General features: G+C 55.0%; 1 protein-coding gene across 1 annotated transcript in view; it reads left to right on the plus strand.

The window, feature by feature from the left end:
- Window positions 1-22483, plus strand: part of OTOF (otoferlin) — a 121685-nt gene that overhangs the window by 89252 nt on the left and 9950 nt on the right. Inside the window, exons 18-36 of the mRNA XM_054194326.1 lie at window positions 1517-1637; window positions 2106-2206; window positions 2666-2756; window positions 4264-4380; window positions 6554-6706; window positions 7188-7377; window positions 7764-7888; window positions 8460-8594; window positions 9260-9421; window positions 11364-11483; window positions 12459-12620; window positions 12910-13072; window positions 14014-14144; window positions 15844-15873; window positions 16846-16983; window positions 17387-17453; window positions 19423-19547; window positions 20325-20459; window positions 21355-21492. Coding sequence (XP_054050301.1) covers window positions 1517-1637; window positions 2106-2206; window positions 2666-2756; window positions 4264-4380; window positions 6554-6706; window positions 7188-7377; window positions 7764-7888; window positions 8460-8594; window positions 9260-9421; window positions 11364-11483; window positions 12459-12620; window positions 12910-13072; window positions 14014-14144; window positions 15844-15873; window positions 16846-16983; window positions 17387-17453; window positions 19423-19547; window positions 20325-20459; window positions 21355-21492 — 2404 coding nt within the window. The remainder of the gene's footprint in view (window positions 1-1516; window positions 1638-2105; window positions 2207-2665; window positions 2757-4263; window positions 4381-6553; window positions 6707-7187; window positions 7378-7763; window positions 7889-8459; window positions 8595-9259; window positions 9422-11363; window positions 11484-12458; window positions 12621-12909; window positions 13073-14013; window positions 14145-15843; window positions 15874-16845; window positions 16984-17386; window positions 17454-19422; window positions 19548-20324; window positions 20460-21354; window positions 21493-22483) is intronic.

The following is a 22483-nucleotide window of genomic DNA, read 5'->3' on the forward strand; positions in this document are numbered from 1 at the left end:
GGTGTTTAACTGATCCAGGACTCGGCAAACTGGGTCCTGCCCTGGGTCTGTCGCAGCTGGTTTTCGGTGGACAAATCACTTCTGTTGTCTCTGCCTCAGTTTCTCCAGCTGTAAAATTAAGACGATTTTTTTGTGTCCGCTTTACAAACTGCGTTGTGATGTGCAGGGAGCAGCCACCCTAAAATACAGACGAGATCCAGACGGCTGGGGCAGAAAGCCCCAAACTGCAGGGGATCAGCACAGGCGTCTTGGGACGGCTGGGCTGGGCTTCAGCCACAGCCTGGATTTGAATACAAAGGCCTAGTGCTAAGGAAAGCTAATTGGATTTAACCTGATGAGATATGCTTAAAGTGGATTTTAACCGTGTTATACCAGTAGATAGATGTTAATAGAATTAACCGGCTGACTTAATTTAATTGGGAAATGAAACAAACCACGCTGAATGGAGGGCACTTGAGCGCCAGATAGAAGTGTCTGCCTGAGGTTCCCACACTTGTTCACCAGCTCCTTGTCAAGGTGAATGCCGAAGGGAGATGAGAAGCACTCACGTTTTTTGAGCGTGTCCCCTGGGCTCTGCGTCTCATGGTCGTTCCCTGTCCATCCATGTCTCCATCCCCTGGGTGCTGGGAACCTCATGCTCAACTATGGGGCTCTGCTGACACCTTCTGGCTGGAAGTGTCCTGATGGCTTCATAAGGATGAGCTGAAGCTGATTTTTAATTAAGGGTGATCCCAGGTGCAGAAAGAATCATAGAATCGTTTTGGTTGGAAGGGACCTTTCAGATCATCGAGTCCAACCATTAACCCAACCCTGCCAAGGCCACCACTACCCCATGGCCCTCAGCACCACGTCTGCCCGGCTTTTCAATCCCTCCAGGGATGGCGACTCCACCACTGCCCTGGGCAGCCTCTTCCAATGCTTCACAACCCTTTCCAGGAGGAAATTGTTCCCAATATCCATCCTAAACCTCCCCTGGCACAACTTGAGGCCGTTTCCTCTTGTGCCATGGCCTGTTCCTTGGGAGAAGAGCCCGACCCCCCCTGGCTACCCCCTCCTTTCAGGGAGCTGTAGAGAGCGAGAAGGTCTCCCCTCAGCCTCCTCTTCTCCAGGCTGAGCACCCCCAGCTCCCTCAGCCGCTCCTCACCAGACTTGTGCTCCAGACCCCTCACCAGCTCCGTTGCCTTTCTCTGAAGAGTGAAGTTCAGGATCTGCAGCGGATGGATCCCACCCGCCAAGGCTCATAGACATAGACATCCCAAGGCTCATAGACAGTGCTCAGGCACCCAAGAAACATAAACCCATTCTTCAGCCTCATCCTCCCTTTAACTGTAGCATGACTATTACCACTCCATCCCACCAGCATATGGAAACCTCTCAGCTCTGCAAAGGGTAGAGACCTCTGCCTCCTGTGAAGGCAGGACGCTACAGGAGATGCTCAGCAGCGTTCAGAAAAAGGGTGTTAGTAGGAGATAGGAGCATTACCACCACAGAACATCTGTTCTGCCTCCTCTTGCAGGAACTACTTCCACCTGCCGTACTTTGAGAAGAAGCCCTGCATCTACATCAAGAGCTGGTGGCAGGACCAGCGCCGCAGATTGTATAACGCCAACATCATGGACAAGATTGCGGACAAGCTGGTCAGTACGTGCTGGGGAGGGAGGGAGGCAGCTTGGGGCATGAGGTTGGCATGAGGCACCTCCAGGCTCCCTCCACATCTCTGCAGCTTGGCACAAAGCAGGGACAAACAGTGCAAGGACCCACGAGCAAACCTGTGCCAGAAAGGGGGAAATTTCCCAGTACTAAATGCTCTGCAATTTGGATGCCCAAATCCTAAGAGCTCATTGAATTTTCTGTGGGTCAGAGCCATGGTGTAGACCTTGGCCAGCTAGCCTCATGGAGGGCGGTGGAACCATTCCCATCACTCAGAGCCAAACGTGTGCCAGACCTGAGCCCTGAGGCCGGCAGGTCTGGAGAGGCAGCAGATGTTTCCCACCGGCAGCCCCCACAGGGCTGCTCTAAGCAGGGTTGGACCTCAGGGGGGACCTTGTCCCATGGCGGAGCTCTGCCCAACCAGCCCCTCACTTCTTCCCCCGTTGATGCCGCAGGAGGAAGGGCTCAACGATGTGCAGGAAATGATCAAAACGGAGAAGCCGCATCCGGAGCGCCGGCTCCGAGGGGTCCTGGAGGAGCTGAGCAGTGGGTGCTTGTGAGTAAAAGATGGGCAAAGTTGGCACACTGCGGGACCCTGCTCTCTGCAGGGCTATGGGCGAGGTCTTGAGCGTAAGCCCACCTTGCCTTATCCTCTGGACGACGGGCAAGCGTTTCTCTGCATTGGCTCAATGCTGTATCAGCTGCCTTCTGGCTTGGAGCATGGGTGAGGTGGTGCTTACACCCGCACCCCAAAGACCCCAAACCAGCGGTGAAAGCCTCAGTCCTGTGGCCTCCACAGACTGATACCCCATCAGCACCTACTCCCCATGCGTGACGCTCAGCATGGGGTGCAAGCAGGACACTTGGCCGTGATTGGGTTGCAAACCTGGGGGGGAACGAGGGCATTTTCCTCCAGTGAGGTGCCCTCCTGCTGGCAGAGATCCAGCCAGCCCCGGCTGCTTGGGGAGAGCCCAGGGGCTGCCACGGGATTCATGCTGCCGACCTTTCCCACCAGGCGCTTCATGACGTTGGCTGACAAGGACCAGCACCACTCTTCCCGCACGAGGCTGGACCGGGAGAGGCTCAAGTCCTGCATGCGGGAGCTGGTGAGTGGGATTCAGCCAGGCAGGGAGGGGGACTCAGGAGCTGGACCTTGTCAATGTGGTGGGGAACTTTGGTCTGTAGGTGTGCTGCTTTCCGGTCTCTCTGCGTTGAGGGTTTGAGGTTTATTTCTGAAGAGAGGAGCCCAAGACCACTTGAGTCTTAGAATCATAGAACCACAGAACTGTTTAGGTTGGAAGAGACCTTTCAGATCATTGAGTCCAACCATCAACCCAACCCTGCCAAGGCCACCACTACCCCATGGCCCTCAGCACCACGTCTGCCCAGCTTTTCAATCCCTCCAGGGATGGCGACTCCACCACTGCCCTGGGCAGCCTCTTCCAATGCTTCACAACCCTTTCCAGGAGGAAATTGTTCCCAATATCCATCCTAAACCTCCCCTGGCGCAACTTGAGGCCGTTTCCTCTTGTGCCATGGCCTGTTCCTTGGGAGAAGAGCCCGACCCCCCCTGGCTACCCCCTCCTTTCAGGGAGCTGTAGAGAGCGAGAAGGTCTCCCCTCAGCCTCCTCTTCTCCAGGCTGAACACCCCCAGCTCCCTCAGCCGCTCCTCACCAGACTTGTGCTCCAGACCCCTCACCAGCTCCGTTGCCCTTCTCTGGACACGCTCCAGCCCCTCAAGGTCTTTCTTGGCGTGATGGGCCCAAACCTGGACACAGCCCTCAAGGTGGGGCCTCCCCAGTGCCCAGTCCAGGGGGACGGTCACTGCCCCACTCCTGCTGGCCCCACTAGTGCTGACACAGGCCAGGATGCTGGTGGCCTTCTTGGCCACCTGGGCACTTGACCACCACTTGAACGGGTGCTAGGTGGCTCTTGGGTCCACACTGCTGCCTCCCCTCCGCCACACTCCTCTGCTTTGTCTTGGAAAGAAATCCAGGAAGAGGGAGGAGGAGCCACATTACTGTCAAACAGCTGAGGGAGCTGGGAAGGAGGGATTTAGGGGAACCCTGCAGAGCAAAGCTGCTCCAGGAATAGACGTGGCCTAGATGTTTGGGGCTGGTAGCCCAGCTCCTTGCAAAGGACTTAAATGTGCAAAAGAGACGTACAAAGAGTCGGTGGCTTCTCCAGCTGGCACAGCCAAGGACACTGCTGTCAGTAGCCAGCTGCATCCTACAGAGAGATGAATTTAACCCATGAAAGCCTCCATGTCCCCTTTTCTGAACTGCCAGGTGCTGATTTACAGCTGGGTCAGCAGAAGGGGAGAGAAGATCATTAACACCAGGCTTGAAGCCACCCCAAAATGCCCTAAGCACAGGTGACACCTCTCTGTCCTGCGTACCTTCCGCTGGGACAGATGTCTGCACTGCCAGGGGCCCTCCCAGTATCCTGCCAAGGTTGTTGAACGGGTGTCAGAAGTACCATCACCAGGACGCGGGTGGTGGGATTAAGGCATCTGCCTTCCCAAACGCTGGGGACCTGCCTGGTGCTGCCCCCTTCCCTGTGCTCCCTTCTGCTCCTGCTCACCTGATGTCCTGGGCTCCTCTTTGACTGCAGGAGAACATGGGGCAGCAAGCCACAACTCTGCGGTCGCAGGTGAAGAAGAACACCATGAAAGACAAGCTGAAGCTGGCGCAAAACTTCTTGCAGAAACTCCGGTTCTTGGCGGATGAGGTGAGTCCCTCCGCACAGAGAGAGGGTGTTAGCTGGGCCAGCAGCCTGGGGGGGATGGCGACCTCTCTGCAAACCCTGTAGGCAGGAGAGGTCCCTGCTCTTGTGCAAGGAGCCGCTCCAAGTCTACATAATGCCCCATGCCTCCAGGCTTGCCCGTGCTCTGCTGGGTTGGAACAAGTTGGCACTAAAGCCAATTTAAGAGCTCTCCCCAGCCAGTAACAGAGCTGGGTCCCCTTGCAGCTGAGCTGAAGGCAGTTTTTCCAGCCCCAGCCGTGGCGAGGCCATGCAGTTCCCTGGGGGATCGGTCGTCGGAAGGTGGCACATGTCCACACAGCGCTGAAGCCAGCAGCAGGGAGCCGTTCCTGACCCTGGCTAGGTAGGGAGTTGTTAAAGTCAGTGGTTCTTCCAAGGGCTGTGGGATAAAGCCCTGTCCTCTTGCAGAACTCAAACCATCTAATTTTTATTGCTGCAGCACACTCTTGCTTCACTCCAGCTCATGTGTAAGACATAATAGTCCAATATATTAGAGTTGAGTTGCTCACGGTATTTCCAAAGGAAATATTTTCCAAATATTTTTCAAATACCTGCAAAATATTTTTTCCCTCTTTCAGAAAATTACACCATTCCGCGGATATTTTTACAGTTTAGGACTGGGTCAGTTTTGGGGGGTTATCATAGAATCATAGAATCTTCATGGTTGGAAAGGACCTTTGAGATCATCGAGTCCAACCATCCGCATACAAAAAAAACCCCCTACAATCTCTGCCACTAGAGCATGCCCTGAAGTGCCACATCCAGACGTTCCTTAAACACCTCTAGGGATGGTGGCTCAACCCCCTCCCTGGGCAGGCTGTTCCAGTGCCTGACCACTCTTTCAGTAAAGGAATTCCTCCTGATATCTAACCTAAACCTCCCCTGCCGCAGCTTCAGCCCATTTCCTCTGGTCCTGTCATTATTCCCCTGGGAGAAGAGGCCAACACCCACCTCTCTCCACCCTCCTTTCAGGGAGCTGTAGCGGGCAATGAGGTCTCCCCTCAGCCTCCTCTTCTCCAAGCTAAACATGCCCAGCTCCCTCAGCCTCTCCTCATATGCCCTGGTCTCCAGACCCCTCACCAGCCTGGTCGCTCTCCTCTGGACACGCTCCAGCACCTCAATGTCCCTCTTGTACAGCGGGGCCCAGACCTGAACACAGCACTCGAGGTGAGGCCTCACCAGTGCCGAGTACAGAGGCACCATCACTTCCCTGCTCCTGCTGGCCACGCTGTTCCTGATACAAGCCAGAATGCTGTTGGCCTTCTTGGCCACCTGGGCACACTGCTGGCTCATGTTAAGCTGGCTCCACCAGCACCCCCAGGTCCTTTTCTGCCGGGCAGCTTTCCAGCCACTCTGCCCCAAGCCTGTAGCATTGCTTGGGGTTGTTGTGGCCGACATGCAGGACCTGGCACTTGGCCTTTTTAAACCTCATACAGTTGGCCTTGGCCCATGGACCCAGCCTGTCCAGGGCCCTCTGTAGAGCCTTCCTACCCTCCAGCAGATCAACACTCCCACCTAGCTTGGTGTCATCTGCAAACTTACTGAGGGTGCACGCAATCCCCTCATCCAGATCATTGATAAATGAGGGGTCCATTATTGACCCTCATGGAAGGTGTAGCTGTTGCACCTCCTGTTCTCATTTCCCATGGTGGGCTCCCAGCCTCGACTACGTACTCTTTGTTACAGCAAGGCCTTCCTTGGGTTTGACTCACCACAGCAGAACATAACCCAGACTATAAGGTGCGATGGGACCTGTCCAGACACAGAACCTCTTCCATAGTAAGGAATGAAGGTATGGCCCATGCCCCACAGCCCTCATGGCCACTGAATGAAGAGAGAAGAAAAATCTCTAGTTTTCTAATCCAAATTTTTTTTTTTTTTTAGATTAGAACAAATGTAAATCCCAGTTTCTTTCCCGCTAGGCTTCACCCTGCTGAGCTTAGCTCTGAGCAGTACTTAAGCAGACGAGCTTCTGCAGTGGGAGGCTCAAAACCATTTCAATGGCCCTAACGTGGCAATAGGTGCATCCGTCTCCTGGGGCATCTGTTGAATTTGCCTTCAGAAGGTCTCCAGCCCCGCTGGTGCCTTGGTGGTCAGAAAGAGCTAAGACACCGACAGGGCTCTTCGCTGCTGTTCACAGCCCCAGCACACTATTCCCGACATCTTCATCTGGATGATGAGCAACAACAAGCGCATTGCCTACGCCCGCGTCCCTTCCAAGGATATCCTCTACTCCATTGTGGATGAGGAGATGGGCAAGGACTGCGCCAAAGTGAAGACCCTCTTCCTCAAGGTGCCGGTCTGTCTTCCCTGGGGGAACTGCAGCCAGGAGGAGGGAGGTGGAGGAAGGACAGACTGGGAGGATGGGAGGTGGAGACGAGAGAGCTGGGTATCCAGTTTTGCTGGGGTTTGAGTACTAAGCAAAGCAGACCCGTGCTCTACTGTTAGGGGTGGAAGTCTGCTGCTAGGAAGTGTGACCCACTGATCTTACCCAGCCTGGTAAGTGAGAAATGTCTGGAAGGAGAAAGGTGTTTGATCCAGCTGGCCACAAAAGAGGTTGCTGGCTTAGAAAGAGGAAGACAATGTGGTGGGAAGAAAATAGTGCATGAGTCAGAGTAGTGTCATGATCAAAAATGATGAGGGCTGGGTCCCTGGTTTTAAGGGGCAGCAGTAAAAGCAATACACCAGAAGGAGATGGACGCTGCAAGAGGTGGTCTGTCCATCTCTAAGGTCTTCCCTGTATCCCTGTAAACTCCTCTGTCCTTTGTGCCCAGCTACCTGGGAAGAGAGGGTTTGGACCTGCTGGCTGGACAGTTCAGGCCAAGATGGAGATGTACTTGTGGCTGGGCCTCAACAAACAGCGCAAAGACTTCCTGAGTGGCCTACCCTGTGGCTTCGAGGAGAAGAAGACAGCCAGAGGCCAAAACCTGCCGTCCTTCCCCCCCATCAGCCTCCTTTACACCAGTAAGAGCTTCCTGCCTGCAGTGGGTCTGGGGACAGGACATGGAGAGGGCAGGAGGGAGCCTGGCTGGACACCACTTGGGCCAAGGGCTTGCAGGAGCTAAGGGGGAAATAATTCCAGTAGTCCCAGTCTGAGGTCCATGGGGAGCTGGGGTGTGGGAACTGTGCGCCCTCTTCCTTACCCAGTTCATAGCTGTCATTCTGCACATGGCGAGCAGGACGCTGAGGAAGTCCGTATCCATTTGGGACTCATGCTTTGAGCCTATATCCCTCATCAGTGCTGGCCCTGAGCAAAAGCGTGTCCCCGAGGCCTCTCCCTGCAGGCTGAGCCCCACAGCTGGGCTCCGAGGTTGCGTATCAAGCTGTCTCTCTTCCCCTCTCTCTTGCAGAGAAGCAGGTGTTCCAGCTGCGGGCCCACATGTACCAAGCCAGGAGTTTATTTGCAGCTGACAGCAGTGGCCTTTCGGACCCCTTTGCACGAGTCTTCTTCATCTCCCAGAGCCAATGCACCGAGGTAAAGACTGTCTCCTGACCTGGAGGGCTGGGTGAGGCTCGGGCGTTGCATGTCCCATCAGCTCTCCATCCTGCTCCCCTGCCATGGGTCTCGTGACTCCTAGTGAATCAAGGACGGGGTTGATCATGGGGCCCTGGGGTGGGAAGGCAGCCACAGCACTGGGGTTTGACTGACTCCAGGAGCCCCTTCCCCAGGAGCACCTTCGCGACATGTCCCCCACACCAGCACACAGCTGTCCTGTGGCCCTGTGCCCACGATTCACCTGCCCGGTTAGGAGAAACCGGAGCATATTGAAGAGTGTCTTGTGTCTTCCCATCCCAGGTTGAGGGCTGCCAAGCTTTAGCAAGCCTGGTGGATGCTGGAAATAATTTGTGTCTGCTTGCCTGCTGTTGGGTTGGGGTGTTTTTTCTCAGAAGAGTCCTTGGGAGATACCCCATGCCTCACCGGTCCAAAAAAAATGTGCAGCAGCCCATTAGTGCTGCCAGGCTGAGACCAATGGCCCATCCTGCTGCCCTTCACAGGGCTTAGCCCCTATCTGGAGCAGTAAAGTCTCTCTCTCCCGTTCTTCCAGGTTCTCAATGAGACCCTTTGCCCGACCTGGGACCAGCTGCTGGTCTTCGACAATGTGGAGCTGTATGGAGAAGCCCATGAGATGCGGGATGACCCTCCCATAATTGTCATTGAGATCTATGACCAGGACACGGTGGTAAGATGAATCCCAGCAAAGGAAAAGGTTTATGATTTAGATGCTGCGATCACTCCTGAGTCGGAGGCCAGGCAGATGGTGCAGCTCTTCTCCTGACTCTTGGAAGATGGTCCCCTCCACATCTCCCATGACATGTGCAGCCTCTGCTGCTCATTAGAATCATAGAATCATAGAATGTGTTGGGTTGGAAGGGACCTCTAAAGGCCATCTCGTCCAACCCCCCTGCAGTGAGCAGGGACATCTTCAACTAGATCAGGTTGCTCAGAGCCTCATCCAGCCTGGCCTTGAACCCCTCCAGGGATGGGGCCTCCACCACCTCTCTGGGCAACCTGGGCCAGTGTCTCACCACCCTGAGTGTAAAGAACTCAGACTCAATATCTTATTTTTGGGAACTGAAGCGAGAGCTTTTGTGAGGCTGGAGGCAAGGAGACATTTCCTGAGTCTTTCCCTTTAGAAAAGCTGCTCAGGCCTGGCCTCTTTGCTGTCCTAGCCCTAGGCGACCTCCTTCCCCTTATTTGAAGAAGGCGGGAGTGAAAGTTGTCACTGAGCTTTGGTGTCCCAGGCCCACTGAGGCGTGTTCTGACCACGGTGGGGAGAGCTGTGGCGCTAACGTGGAAGACCTCACGTTGGGTCAGCAAACCCAAGTGCTGTCTATGCCTCTCCAGGGCAAAGCTGACTTCATGGGCCGCACCTTTGCCAAACCGGTGGTGAAGATGTCAGATGAGCACTACTGCCCCCCACGCTTCCCCCCGCAGCTGGAGTACTACCAGATCTACCGTGGCAACTCCACAGCAGGTGACCTCCTGGCTGCCTTCGAGCTGCTCCAGGTACCGGCTGGCAAAGCCACCCTAGACCAAGGGAGGGAAAGGAAGGGATGGAGGGTTGCAAGGGAGCAGGGATGAATCCGTGCTTATATATCTCAGGTGCTGCAACGAGCAGGTAGTTCATACATCCTAGAAAAGCTCGAAGGGTTTAGCACAGCTACCAGCCCAGTGAGAGGGAAGCTCCTGCCCAGTTAAGCTGGTCAAGATGATGCGCCGTGAGTCCCAGCCATCCTTCTGGACAGGACACCCCACTAAAGTGTTGCTTTAGCCCAAACTCTGCATCATCACTGGGATACGGGAGATGCCAGTGGGAGTCCTGGTGTTCTTGGAGATGCCAATTTGAAGGTCTCATGAAAAAGGAATGTGAATTCATAGCAGCACCCCAATAGTATGGTGAAATTTTAGCCCTCCCGCTTTCGTGCTTCCTTTCCCGTACACTGAGACTGTTGTATTTGTATGGACGTGTCTCAGCGGTCTCCTGGTGTGGAGGGGGGATGAGATGTCCCAGATGAAAAGAGAGAGGCCCCAGCAAACTCAGCACCCTGCTGGTGGGTTCAGGTGTGCAAGGACTGACCTGCCAGAGGCACCTCTAGCGCAGCTGAGCACCAGCCAGGGGCAGTGGTCCAAGGCTGGCCAAGCATCTGTGCGTGCCGGGAGCAGACAGTGCCTGGGGAGGGGGACCCTTGAGGACTACGTGCTCCCTCCACCCCTTTATTTCAGAGGAGACTTTCCTTTGCATGTCTGTCTGCAGTCTGCTCAGATGCCCTATGACAATGGCAAGCCCAGGGCAGGCCTGCAGGCTGCTGCTGAGCCTGGTGTCCTGCTCCTGCAGGTGCTTTTCCCATCTCCTTTGTCTGCCAGGGCAGGTGCTCATCCAAACCCTTTTTTCCCCCAGCTTTCCTTGCAGTGGGGTGTTTTCTCTAGGGAATGGCTGACATGGGATATTTGATCTCCCTCATGTCCTGAGTTGGAAACAGGACCTGAAATCATAGAATCATAGAATGATTAGAGTTGGAAGGGACTTTAAAGCCCACCCAGTGCCACCCCCTGCCCTGGGCAGGGACACCTCCCACCAGCCCAGGTTGCTCCAAGCCCCGGCCAACCTGGCCTTGAACCCCTCCAGGGATGGGGCAGCCACAGCTTCTCTGGGCAACCTGGGCCAGGGGCTCACCCCCCTCACACCAAAGAATTTCTTCCCAATAGCTCATCTCAATCTCCCTCTTCCAGTGTAAAACCCTTCCCCCTCGTCCCATGGCTCCCCTCCCTGCTCCAGAGTCCCTCCCCAGCTTTCCTGGAGCCCCTTGAGGGACTGGCAGGGGCTGGAAGGTCTCTGCGGAGCCTTCTCTTCTCCAGGCTGAACCCCCCCAGCTCTCTCAGCCTGTCCTCCCAGCAGAGGGGCTCCAGCCCTCCCAGCATCTCCGGGGCCTCCTCTGGCCCCGCTCCAACAGCTCCGTGTCTCTCCTGTGCCGAGGCCCCAGCGCTGGAGGCAGCACTGCAGGGGGGTCTCCCCCGAGCGCAGCAGAGGGGTAGAATCCCCCCCTCGCCCTGCTGCCCACGCCTGGGCTGAGCTGTTGGACCATTTCTGCGCCTCTTCCCACCCAGCCCAGGCAGAGGCAACTCTTTGCAGGAGGAAAAGGGGCAGCCCTGGCATTGGGGTGCGTTGGTGGGCTAAGTTTGCTCTTCTGCTGGGTCTGTCCTGTGTGGAAGCAGAGCCCTGCCCAGCACCTTCTGCTGATGTCTACACCTTTTCCCAAAGGAACCTGCGCTGTACGATCAGCTGGATGCTCACCAGCCCTTGTTGCTCAGGCACCCTCTGAGACAACACAGACCCAGTGCATGAGACCAGGGTGTGCCAGTTACAGCCCAGACTGACAAAAAAGTGGTTCCCAGCAGCTGAGAACCAGCTCAAAGGAACAGATCCTAACCCAGGCTTCATCTCTTCCAGATTGGCCCTGGGGGCAAGTCAGACCTGCCCCCAGTCGACAGCCCCACGGACATGGACAGGGGCCCCATCCTGCCGGTGCCACTGGGGATTCGGCCAGTGCTGAGTAAATACCGAGTGGAGGTAATTGCCTTGGGGCATCACATTTTCATGTTGAGCGTTGTGTGGGGCAGGAGAGCCTGCCCACGGGTGTTTGAAGGTCGGGAGGGATCTCTGAGGCTGGGATGACTCACTGGGCGCATCAGAGATACACGTGTAGTACATCTGCACCCAAAGCAGTCCCACAGGTCAGGAGAGCTGCATCCCACCAACCTCAGGCATCAAGGGCGGGATGCCTCTCCTGTCTCTGTAGATACCTAAAGGGTGATGCAGCCAATCAGGGTCCCTCTCCCTTGGTTGTCTTGGTAGGTGGTGGTGATCCAGTGACGTTCAGTGCACAATTCAGCCATGGTTGTAGGTATCTCTGCTCAGGAGAGACGCTGATGACCAGATCTGCAGGTCTCTAAAGGGATCCTAGCTCCTGGTCTTCCAGACACTTGCATCTGGTTAAATAAATCATATTCCTCTGATGTGCAAGGTGAATACAGCCATGGGGAACCAGGAGGTGGAAAAACCTCGGTTTAGGGGAACTTTTGATCAGGGTGGTGGTCTGTTATCCCAAGAAGGGAGAGGCAAGTTTCCTCGGTGATACTGATAGCATTTGGACAAAATGAGGCCAGAGCTGAATCAAGAGCCCCTGTGGATGGACAAAGCTGGTCTGGTCCTGCTCTGTGGAGTCCCATGGCAGAGAAAGGCCAGAAAGGGAGAAAGGAAGAAAAGGGCGTTGAGGGCAGCAGGCTGGAGAGCTTAGGCTGCTGCAGATCAGGCGTGGGGCAGAGTATGTGGGGTGTCAGAGAGAGACTTTGGTGCAGCCATGAGCCATGTGGAGGAGGAGGAGATACCTCAGGGATCCACCACTGCCCGGGCAATGACATTTGCAGTCAGGTCCCTGCTTCTGGGGGATATGGACAACCAACTCCTTTGACTCCAGCCTGGCTCCAGCCAGGGGCAGTCCTTCTCACATTCACGCTCTTCCTTCTCCTCCTCCCCCTCCCCTAGATCTTGTTTTGGGGCCTCAGGGATCTGAAGAGAGTGAACCTGGCCCAGGTGGACCGGCCCCGTGTGGACATTGAGTGTGCTGGGAAGGGTGTCCAGTCATCCCTCATCCAGAACTACAAGAAAAACCCCAACTTCAGCACTTTAGTCAAGTGGTTCGAAGTGGTGAGTGTTTCCTCTTCCCCCTGAGCCCTCAGCTGAAACCCAGACTTTCTGGAGCCCAAACCATGGGTCGTAGCCCCTTTGCTTCAGTTTCCCCACGGCAATGGAGGGTGTGAGCTCCATCCCAGTTGGTGATGGCCTTTGAGGGCTCCTAAGCCATGCTGGAGCTGCTCCAGACCTCTTCCTCCAACACAGTCCCTGTTTTAGTCCCTACTGGCCTTTCCAACCACCAACTCAGACATCCCACAGCCCACACCCAGCCCTTGATAACCAGCACACCTTTGCTTCCCAGGACCTCCCGGAGAATGAGCTGCTCCATCCACCCCTCAACATCCGGGTGGTGGACTGCCGGGCTTTCGGGCGTTACACCCTGGTGGGGTCCCACGCCGTCAGCTCCCTCCGAAAGTTCATCTACCGCCCACCAGATAAGAAAGCCCAGCACTGGAATATGACAGGTACCAGGTTTGGACCCTGGGGACCTGACTGGTGTGGTTGGTCAGTGGGGCAGCATGTGGGGAAGAGGGAGATGGGTAGAGGGTTGTAAGGACTGTGGGATGTCGCCTGCTTGTTGGTTAAGCAGGCAGTGCTTTGGGGTTTGGGTCAAGGGGGTGAGAAGGCAGAGGGTGAGGCCATGATTCCCCTTTGATTGTTTTGATCCGTGGGTCTCACCATGATAACTTCATGCTCCCCCTGATACCTGTAAGAGAAGAAGGGCTGGTTCACCTCTGACATCTCTGCAGCTTCGCGACTCTACACTCCCCAAACGTTCCTCCAGACCGGGAGATGAATTTGCCATGCTCCATGCCTGCTGCTGTCGCTATTATTTGAGTAAAGAGTAAAAAAGTAAAAGCTGCAGAGTGAGGCCCCCCTCTCAGTCCCAACCACCACTCCGTCTACCAGCACCCCCAGCAAAAGCCATCACAAAGCCACTTTCCCCGCTCCCAGCACAGCAGCCAAGGGCTTGGTGAGCCGTAGGAATTGCTCGTCTCCCCCCAGTCCTTGGTGGAAGTGGAGGCCCCTTGGCTGGCCAGAGACAGGAGGCCTGTGGGGGGATTGCCAGGGGCCACCCCTGGTTCCAGCCAGAGGTCTGGACCTGTGGTTGTGTCCGTGACAGCTGGGACTTTCAGGGCAATCATCTTCTCTGCATCTTCTCCTCTGGAGGCTGGTGCAGGTGAAAAAAAGACAATCCTTTCTCATCATCTGCTTTCCTTCACTATGAAAGGGGGTTTTAAGCATGCTGTAAGGGTCTGTGCTCATTTCCTCCCCTCTTCTTCTCTGACCGGGGTGGTCACACCTCACTCCTGCATCAATCCTGTAGGATCTCAGCTGAGCTCTCAGTTTCTCCTCTACACTATCCTCCTCTCTTCTTCTTTCTTTTTCTCTGTCCTCTGTCTAGCTAAACACCTCAACGGCTATCTGGCAATGGCCAACGGCGCCCATCGCTCTCGCCCCACAGGGGAGATCGTGGTCAATATGGAACCTGAGGTTCCCATCAAGAAGATGGAGACGATGGTGAAGCTGGAAGCTGTGAGTATCCATACGTCAGCATAACTTTAGCATCTCTTTCCTCACGGAATTGCCAGTCTTTGAGGGATTCTACCCAAACAGAGGCCATCTTGTCATGCCGAACATGGGGTTGGGCTGATGCCTGGAATGAAGAGCCTTGTGTCGTTGTCAGTCCTACTAATTGTCCTCTTTCAGTCCTGGCTGAAATTAGCTGGTGCTCGCTGCCCAGAGGAGGGCTGTCCTGGGCTATGCAAATTAGACAGCTTTCTGTTTTCCTTCAAAAACAGTCAGGTGGGAATGAGCACTGCCCTGTCCCTGTCTGTGGCCAACGCAGACACGAGGGACCCATCCGAAATTCCCCATCTGCGGAGCTGTGGCGACCCTGCCCTTTCAAAGCGCGCCGCGTCATCTGCAAGCAGTCCAGGGCCACGCAGATTGCCTGGCTGCTTTTTTCCTTTTTACACTGGCTGCGAGGCACTCGGGTGGCTGCGTCAGCTCTCTGAGATGCCTGTTCAGCAGGTCCAGGTGAGCGGTCGGTGCCAGGTCACTGCTCAGCGAGCCTCAGCCGTACGGGACTCGGCAGATGCGCGTGGCATAGAGCTGGTCCAGGCAGACAGAGTCAATCAGAGGCACCCAAAGCCCTTCAGACCTATTGCTCTTTTGCCCTGAAAATACGGCACCGTACGCAATGGGCAGGCGATGTGTCCCAGAGGCGTCAGGCTTTGTTCACACTGGATGTGCCTGTGCCCATCTTCTTGCCCAGAGCAGGAATTTCAGCTCCTTCTACACACCCTTCTGCTCTGGAATTTCCTCCACAAAAAGGAACAGGATTTCTTTTTGCAGGGGGCCCTTTGCAGCAACACAGAATCACAGAAGGGTTTGGGTTGGAAGGGACTTCAAAGATGATCTCATTCCACCCCCTGCCCTGGGCAGGGACACCTCCCACCAGCCCAGCTTGCTCCAAGCCCCGGCCAACCTGGCCTTGAACCCCGCCAGGGATGGGGCAGCCACAGCTTCTCTGGGCAGCCGACATGCACGCACAAGCAGCACGTGTCCGTACGTGTGCCTACAGGCACATTGTGGGCTCCGAATATGCACAGCCCCTCACTTGTGCGCATTGCCAGGAAGGCTACGGCACATACAAAGCCTCACAAACACGTGCATACAGATACACGCACGTACACAACACCCCACAAGGTCCCTGGTCCATTCACACACATGCACCCGTATGTAGAGGTCCTCATATGTGCAGGAGAAGCTGTATCATGTAAGTTTGCTCACACAGCTTCATGCAAGAGGAGCTACAGGGTCTGTGTCCATGGGTATGTCTGGAGCGCCCCAGAACACACGTGCTTCTTGAAATCTACCACAGTAGCTTGCAGACCTTCCCAGATAGACCTTCCTAGAAGAGCTCCAAGACAGCAGAGGTATTATCTACGCTGAAAGCCAAGGTGTCTTTCCAAACCCAGTCCCTCTGTGCAAGAGAGACGTCTCCCATGCGGAGTTGGGTTTGGTGTGTCACGGCAGACGTCTCCCCTCTATGCAGAGCTTTTTCAGCCAGGGTTCTTCATCCAAGGCTTCGTTCAAGCTTGGTTCCTTCATCTTTGGGGAGCTGCCTGGGACTTCTCATGCATGCATGTGCCAGTGTGTTTGTACTCGGCTGAGGCTGCGCTGCTAACTTGCTCTCCCTCTCCCTCTTCCCTTCCATCCTGGGCGGCAGAACTCGGATGCAGTGGTGAAGGTGGACGTGGTAAGTGATGGATCTGCTCTGCATCCGTGCTCCCAACCCTCCACACCCCATCCTACCCTTCTGTGCGGCTTTCAATGGACCATGCATCCTCACCAACCCCAAGACAGGCGAGGACCAGCGTCCCTTCATCCCAGGGCAGAGACAGAGCAGCGTTGTCTCATCAGTAGATATGGCAGTGGCCTGGTTCCTGCAGCTTGGGAAGCTCTTCTGGGCCAGCCCTTCTCAGCCCAGCTGTGCCAGGAGGAGCAGGGCAGGCAGCACCCAGTGGGAGAGATGCTGGTTATTCCCACCACAACCAGATACCAGCAGCAAAAGGCTTTATTTCACCACTAAGTGGACCCAGGGTAGTTTGCGGGGCAGAGGGAGGATTGCCACTGTGTAAGATTCCGGTGCTGTAGCCTGGGAAACACATGGAGGAAAGGGATGACGGAAAGGAGGGGATGCCTCCGGACTCAGACACCGTGTGTCTCTCGAGCCTTGGGCACCTTGCTCTGCTCTGTGCCTCGGTGCCTGCGGCTGTAAATGGGGGAAAGTGTTAATGAGGCCACCCAGCCTGGAGGGTTCTGCCTTCTCAGGTGCTTCACCCACCACCTTTGCCCTTCAAGGGACGTTTAACTTTCATCTGACCCCTCATCTTGGGGAGGGGCTGTTTGCAAGGGCATGTAGCAATAGGACGAGGGGCAATGGTTTTACACTAGAGCAGGGCAGGGTTAGATCAGACATTAGGATGAAGTTCTTCACAACGAGGGTGGTGAGACACTGGCCCAGGTTGCCCAGAGAGGGGGTGGAGGCCCCATCCCTGGAGACGTTCAAGGCCAGGCTGGATGAGGCTCTGAGCAACCTGATCTAGTTGCGGATGTCTCTGCTCACTGCAGGGGGGCTGGACAAGATGGCCTTTGGAGGTCGCTTCCAACCCCACACATTCTGTGATTCTATGATTCTTCTCTGCCTTTGCTTCCCTTGTCCCTGCAGTCTGAGGAAGAGAAGGAGAAAAAGAAGAAGAAGAAGAAAGGAGGAGGAGGAGGAGAGGAAGTAGAAGAGGAGGAGCCGGACGAGAGCATGCTGGACTGGTGGTCCAAGTATTTTGCTTCAATTGAGACTATGAAGGAGGTGGGTGCAGAGCAGAGGAGGGGTGTGCGGAAGGGGGAAGAGGGAAATGTTTCCTGCCTGTGACATCTTCCCTGTTTCCAGCTACTTCCAAAGCTTGGGGCTGCGTTGCTTTCCTTGATAACCTTGCCTGATGGCCGGCAAGGCTTTTTTTTTCACCTGGCGGAGCTGAGCAGGATTGTCCTTTCTTGAGTTGCTCTTGGGGTGGGCTGGTTTTTGCCCAGGTATGAGCCGACATCGGTGCTGGAGGCTGCGCTTGAGCAACTTTGGTTTCTCCAGCACTGCCAGAACCTCGCTGGTGGCTCTGATGGGGGGAGTGATCTGCGACCCTGGGTTAGGCATGTCCGGTGAGCGCAGACACCTCGGCACAAGCACCCACTCCCTCTTCACTTCATTTCTCCCCCAGCAACTCCGGCAGCAGGAAGCGGCCGCAGCGGAGGCGGAGGAGAAGGAAGAAATGGAGATTGCAGAGGGTAAGCAGGTTGAGAACGAGAGAGGGAGCATGGCAGGGGAAGGTAGAACCGGGACTTGGTTGCTTGGGCTTGGTTGCTTGGGCATCCCTTTCGGAGCCTACTGCTACTCTTCTGCTCGTTCCCAGATGTTCCCAGCATGTTGTACACCCCCACGCAGGGTTGATTTTCATGAATGCAAGGCTAATGGGGGCTGCATTGGGCTAACGTGCTAATACCAGGTGAAGCCAAATCAGAGCGTGGTGTCATGGCAGCCTCCGACCCATCCATGCTGGGAGGAAGGCCATGCGCAAGTCATGCAGACTACTCACCAAGGTCCATGTCGTTGTCCGAGGACATTTTTGTGCAGTCACACCTCAGTATGTCATTAAAAGTCCCGTCGCTTTGGCCGTGCAGATGTGTTAGCTATAGTCTTCAAGGATGTGTGCTTGAAGTCTGTTGAGCACGCCAAGTAATACTTCTAGATTGCCTTCAGGGAGTTTCCCACCCTCGTTTTGCAGGAGGCCTAAATTTATTTTTATTTTTATTTTGCTCCAGTTTTACAAAGGGAAGATTCAACCAGACAAAAGGTCTGGGATTCATCTAATCTGACTCCTTTCACCTGCATGTAGAGGCCTCCTTGTCCGCTCTCCTGGCACAGGCAGTGAAGAAAAATACACACTTTTAGGGCAAGTTGTCTGACCTATTTTCAGTACTATGTTATGATAAGATGAACTATGCCCTACGTGCATTTTTCTCTGAAGGAAGTCAGGGGTCTGTAGCTCAGATGGGGTGTCACTGACGTCTAAAGTTGGCTGAGATGAATTTTGTACCGCAAGTGACGTGGACCAAGAATACTGGTGAGGTGGGACATGTTGGTCAAGGGTGACTTTGTCCATTTGCAGCCTGGAGGCTCCTTGCCAGTACCTCCAGTGGGGCCCGGAGGGGTTTCCATGAGGACTTTCACCCATGCTCTCCATATGTTCCATGTCAACGGGTTGCTGTCATGCCCGGGCAATGCAAAATCCATTAGCTGAGAAAAATACAGAGCCTGGTTTCTTTTGGAAGACTAGTCTTCATATCATGAAACACATGAGGCTGGCTCTTGCTGACCTTGGAGACAACCCTGAGCAGCTCCTTCCTGGGCTTGCTGTCACAGCAGGGTTGCTGGGGAGTGTCTTGTGATCCCCACTGTTTTCTTTCTGTCCTCTGAGAAGGATCCCTTCCCCCTTGGCACTCCCATTCCTTCCTCCTCTCCTCTTCCACGTTGAGTCTTTGTCGTCTGTCTGTCCCCCTCTGCGTTGCCCAGCAGTCATGAAAGCTGGCAGAGGCAGTGAGGGACGGGGATTGTAGAGGGCTGGGAGAAGTTTTCTTTGAACGTGCCTTTCCAGGCAGCCTGTTCCCAGCGTAGGTGTTGTCCCTGGCTGGTGGTTGGTCTGAACAGAGACCCCAACAACCCGTCACTGCAGCTGGTCATGGGCGACACCTCTTCCAGGGCAGCAGTCTGTGCTCTGGTGCTGGGCATCCAGCACTGTCCCCTCCGCGATACCTAGGCTGGGGTTCTATTCTCCAGGCTGCACACAGCAGGAAAAGCCTCCAGTAGAAGGAAGAAAAGCAGATGCTGAGGGCAGGACCAGGTCTTCTCACTGCTGTTGAAGTTAGCCAGAGCCTAGCACTCTCAGTCCATTTTGTAGTCCTCCAAATGACTTCTCAGGTCAGCTTCGGAACCTCCCTGCACAGAGATTTCTGGGCTCCTGGAGGTGCTGTGACCTGGGCAGCAGTGGCCAGAGTCAAGGAAAGACAGGAGAGGGCTGGGGTGGGAGCTGCAGGCAGTAGCAGCTGTCAGCTTTCATGCTCCTCCTGTTTGAAGGACTTTGATGAAGTCCCCCCTTCCCTGTCTCCTCCATCCCTCCTCATCCTCATTTCCATCTCCTCCCTCCCTGCCGCTTCCCCTCGGACTCAGAAATCAAACTTGATGACTCTCCCATGAAAGGCTCCAAGGGTCAGGGGAAGAACAAGGAGAAGTCCAAGGCATCTAAGGACGATAAGAAAAAGAAGCAACAGTCAGCCCCTGAGCTTCCTGAGAAGAAGAACAAGCAGAAGATTGATGAACTGAAGGTGTGTGTGTTGGCAGGGGAGGAGGAGACCCTACCTGCCCGGTGGGAGGTTGGAAGTGTGGCAGGGTAGCAGTTCCAGCCATCTGGAGATCAGAGCAGGATGGATCAACCCTGCCTGAGGCACCCTGTCTACCTGAGGGGTATCTAACCCTAGGTGAGATGTGCCTTGGAACTACCATAGTTTGAAGGAATCAGAGGTAACAAGCTTTACAGAAAAGGGTTTGCCCTGGGAAAGGATCATCCTTGGGTCGGGCAGGGTGCTGGGTCATCTTGTCTAGACCATGCTTTTGCCAAGAAAGGTTGGACCAGATGATCCTTGAAGTCCCTTCCAACCTGGTATTCTATGACTGGGGCAGCTTGGATTGCCCTGTCAGGACAGGAGTTTTCCAGCCTGGCTATGGCTGGCCCAGCCAGGACTCGGGGCAGGGATGGGCTCTGGTGCAACGTACTGGCCCATGGTGGTTGTTAGGATTAATGTAGTTTGTGATTCTGGGGGTCAGGAGGGGTTTGAACCTGGGTCTTGCACAGAGGGGAGACGGCCACCTCGCCCATTCACCTGAGCGTCCTTCTTGTACGTTGTCAGTTTGGGGAGGTGCTCGTGGCATCAAGGTCCCACCCAATGACCCTGGAGATCCTTTCTCTTACTAGAGAACTGGGCATTGAGAGCTGAGGTGTCCGGCTTCTCTCTGAGTTGACATGGGTAGTCACCATATCTTCTTCTCACCTTTCGGGGGGTTTTTTTGCCTAATTCACCTCCTTTGACTTTCTGCCATCTCAGGTCTTCAACAAAGAGCTGGAAACAGAGTTTGATAACTTTGAGGACTGGCTGCACACCTTCAACCTGCTCCGTGGGAAGATTGGGGACAACGACGACAACGCAACGGAAGAGGAGCGGATAGTGGGGAGGTTCAAAGTGAGTTTGGTTGCTGAGTCTGGCCAGGGCAGGGTCAGCTTGGGAAGCCCTTGCCAACAGGTTTCTCTGCAGAAGCTGGTTTAGCAGGAAGGGGTTGGATGCAATAGAAACCAATTTTCATTGACCCAGCTGCAGGCACCTTGCAAGGAGGGAAAGCCAGAAGTCAGATGGCTTCAAAAAGCACACCCACAGAGGTGGTGATCTGCAGGCAAACAGGCCCTCAATGATTCTTCCAGAAGGCCGAGGGAAAAGCAGCTCCTCTTTCTTGCCCACTCTGGAAATAAGTCGTGCCCTGGGTTATCTCTGTGAACCGTTTTTCACCAACACCAGTCACCTGGGCTCACGGCCATGTTGCACCATTGCCAGTCCCCACGCAACGTAGGAGCACGTCTGTCAGGTATAAGGTTCTTGATCAAGAACCTTCTTGAGGGTGTGATGATCCTGGCCAGATGAAGCCTGTTGGTGCCAGTTTTGCCCTTTTTTTGCTCAGCAGAGGAGATGAGCAGGCAGGTCCCCACCTTAGCTGGGATCAGATGCTTAGGGAGCGTAGAAATCAGCAGTATTTCATGTGGTAGTTCCTACATTTTCCAGCCCACCCTTTTACTCCCATTGTTTCGTCCTCCTGTCAGTTTTATTCTTGGAAATCCCTGTCCATGAGCACTTTGCGGGCCTGACTCCTCTGCGGGCCTCCTTCCCTTTGTCCAATAGCTCTGCTTACGGTTGCAACCCCTGAAGAGGTGGAGGAATTTTCCAGATCTGGCCTGTCTGCTCCGGCACATGGCTAGAAACAACGATATTGGCTGGGTCCTCAGGGAGGGTGGTTTGGGATGGGTCTGCTTACCCTGAGCCCCTGGGCAGCAGAGCTCTCACCGGGCTGTGCGCTCCCTCGCACCAGGGCTCCATGTGTGTCTACAAAGTGCCGCTCCCTGATGATATCACCAAGGAGGCAGGATACGACCCCAACTTCGGCATGTTCCAGGGGATCCCCAGCAATGACCCCATCAACGTGCTGGTCCGAGTCTACATTGTGCGGGTGCGTATAGCTGTGCGGCGTGGCAAGGCGTGATCCTGCGCTCCCTTCCATGGCGCACGCCCAGGAGCTGGTCCCAAAGCCGTAGGGATGTTGGTTTTCAGCTCTTAGCGCTTCAGGGCCAAGGATGCAGGGTAAGGACTGAGGCAACTCATTGATGGGGACTTGAATGGCGTCTCCACAGCTGTGTGCTCTGAGCACTGGGAGCAAGCCAGATCCAAGCTCCTGCCAGATCCAGAGACCTTTCTTCTGGTATGTAGGATGGACCAACATGTCTGTCCTAGTGCTTGACTCAGGCTGGATAATTTGGATCAGCCCTGACTGTCAGGTGCTGGTTCTTTACGTAGCCATGATGCCCCAGTGAGGCACATGCAGAGCTGAATGGGAGCTGGCAGGGTCTAGTAGACCTGGTTGAACGTCATGGCACCTCCTTGAACACGCCCTGAGCTAACGCATGTTTCTTCATATGGAGCGTGCTCTGGAAACAGTCTTTTCCTGACCCCTAAACTAGTCATCCTTGTGTTCCCGAGCATGCGAGTGAGGTACGGTAACCAGGAACTTGAGAGGGATCTCAGTCTTGCTAGAAGCACCTGGGCTGCTCTTTGTCACCACCTTGTCCCGATGTTTTACAAATGCAACCTACTTTTGGCTACATTTCCCACTAGCCTGATTCTCCGTCTAGTGCTGCATCCCGTTGCCCAGTGGGGTAACGAGTCTCCCATCCATCACCAACAGACTGAGGCTGCAATGGCAGACACCAGCCTGGTCGGCACCAGCAACCACCAGCACTGGCCGAATGTGGCCTAGCATGGGCATCTGCTGTTGTGTGCCGTGATGGAGGTTGGGATTGAAGAGTTTGGGGATACTCACCCCCTTTTTGGGGAGAAGCCAAATCCCTTGGCCCGACTGTAGTGAGCGGAGAGAACAAAGGGGACAGTCTTCTTGACCTCTTGGTCAGGTTGTTGCTCTTGGTCTTTCTTTAGAGGAGCCAGTT

This window comes from Rissa tridactyla, chromosome 3 (assembly GCF_028500815.1).
Source record: "Rissa tridactyla isolate bRisTri1 chromosome 3, bRisTri1.patW.cur.20221130, whole genome shotgun sequence".
In the NCBI taxonomy this organism is placed as follows: domain Eukaryota; kingdom Metazoa; phylum Chordata; class Aves; order Charadriiformes; family Laridae; genus Rissa; species Rissa tridactyla.